The sequence below is a fragment of the Tupaia chinensis genome, unplaced genomic scaffold (assembly GCF_000334495.1).
Source record: "Tupaia chinensis unplaced genomic scaffold, TupChi_1.0 Scaffold000377_5, whole genome shotgun sequence".
Taxonomy (NCBI): domain Eukaryota; kingdom Metazoa; phylum Chordata; class Mammalia; order Scandentia; family Tupaiidae; genus Tupaia; species Tupaia belangeri.
Genome location: NW_006159879.1, coordinates 2,496,100 through 2,498,050, shown reverse-complemented (window position 1 = coordinate 2,498,050; position 1,951 = coordinate 2,496,100). Strand labels below are relative to the sequence as shown.

The 1,951-nt window shown below is 62.8% G+C and overlaps 1 protein-coding gene across 1 annotated transcript in view; it reads left to right on the top strand.

Moving 5' to 3' along the window:
- Positions 1 to 1,951, top strand: part of ACAD9 (acyl-CoA dehydrogenase family member 9) — a gene marked incomplete in the record, with an annotated part of 37,152 nt that overhangs the window by 33,355 nt on the left and 1,846 nt on the right. Inside the window, 4 exon segments of the mRNA XM_014589778.1 lie at positions 76 to 155; positions 725 to 851; positions 1,019 to 1,096; positions 1,529 to 1,657. Of these exon segments, the coding sequence (XP_014445264.1) occupies positions 76 to 155; positions 725 to 851; positions 1,019 to 1,096; positions 1,529 to 1,657 (414 nt within the window).

Genomic DNA, 1,951 nt, shown 5'->3' with positions numbered 1-1,951 from the left:
AGCCAGCTGGCGGCTCCCCACTGCGGTCACGGCCCTGCCAGGGCTGCCCTGTGACTGCTGCACTGCTGGCCACAGGGCACCAACGAGATTCTCCGGATGTACGTCGCCCTGACAGGTCTGCAGCATGCCGGCCGCATTTTGACCTCAAGGATCAAGTAGGTAGCATTCCCCGTCTGCTGCTCAGGTCCCGCCTGCCCATCGGAGTCACTCCAGGGTGGCAGGAGAAAAGGGTTGCCCTGTCTAGGGAATTGGGGGGTCTTGGCTGGCAAGTACAGGGCCCTCACCTGTGGGTGCCTGGGGCAGCTTGCCTAAGGAGCCCTTTCTGCCCCAGCCTGCCTGGAAGTCCACCTCACCCCTTGCGCACACTGGGAAGCTGGCTTTCTAGGACCTGAGGAGTGGGTGATGTTTGTTTTCTAGCTGCCAGCCTCTTGCCAGGACCGGGTTGCCTCTGCTCTTTACCTCTGGCCCCCACCCCGTCCTGGCGCAGAGCAGTTGGGCACAGCTGCTGGAGCCGGTCCAGGCTGCTTTTTGCAGACTCCGGAGTAGGGAGGCAGCCACAGGCAGCGAGCGGCCTCTGCTCATGTGCAGCAAACACGTATGGCTCCCTGAGGAGGCGACTGCTCCCCGGCAGGCAGGAGTTGGCCAGGAGCTGGAGGAGTCATGACCCATGTTGCCAGGCAGTGGGGCCAGCAACCCTCAGGCAGGCACTGTGTGCTTTCTGCAGCCAGCTCAGACGGGGCAAAGTGACCGCCGTCATGGAGACCATCAGCCAGAGACTTCGAGACTCTCTGGGCCGAACCATGGACCTGGGGCTGGCAGGCGATCTTGGCATCATACACCCCAGTCTTGTGGTGAGTGGGCCCATCAGCTCCCTCCTGCCAGGCTCCCCATCCCAGGAGGACTCAGGTGCCTGGCCATCTCTGTCCACCCGGGCCCTCGACCCTTTCCTGTGGCGTTAGGTGGAAGCTTACACTGGTGGGCACAGGTGCTGAGCTGAGGCCCGTGTTCTGGCCTGTAGGATAGCGCCAGCAAGCTCGAGGAGAATGTGTATTACTTTGGCCGGACCATCGAGACATTGCTGCTCCGCTTTGGCAAGGTAGGCCGGGGCCTGGGACCTCTGGCTTGACCCACTCCCATGAGGCCTCTCCTTGCCAAGTACCACTTTTGGGACCAGGAGGGGAGGGGAAGCTGACCATTCATGTCTGCCAGTCCCAAGGCCTAGCAAGCTGTTCAGTTGGGAGCCCCTGCCAGGAGAGCTTTCTGTAGGATTCTCCCCCACACTTTCCTGGTGAAGAGGGCTCCTGGGTGTGGAGGAGGCCTGGATCTGGGGGCCTATGGACTCCTTGTGCCGAAGGGTCCATGAACACATGGAGTGCCAGCTTCTGGTCCCAGCTGAGTTTCTAGGAGCTGGTGTGGCCTTGCCGCTTGAGGGGACATTATTGGGAGATGGGCCAGTGAGACTCTGGCTCCAGGGAGGGACCATGTGCGGTGTCCGGGTAGCATGTCTCCACTCAGAACCTGTCCCCAGACCCTCGTGGAGGAGCAGCTGCTGCTGAAGCGGGTGGCCGACATCCTCATCAACCTGTACGGCATGACGGCCGTGCTGTCGCGTGCCAGCCGCTCAGTCCGTGTCGGGCTGCGGAACCACGACCACGAGGTAAGCCTGCCCTGGGACTGCTGCTGGTGGCACTTCAGTGAAGCCAGTGGCTACGGCAGGAAAGGGGCCATCACAGGCCATGGTCCTGGTGGTGGTCACCAGGGGCTTAGTCACAAGCGGATACACAGGTGCCACTCGAGGCCAGGGGCTGCTGTGTCAGCTGCAGGAGGCGGGCAGTGCCCTCCGTCTTCCTGCCTGGGAAGAGGGGAGGTGGTAAACGGCAGGGCTTCCTGAGCCCAGCGCCGTCACCCCCTGCCTGCCTCTCAGCTCTCGCCCTGCTGGAGCCCGGCAGGG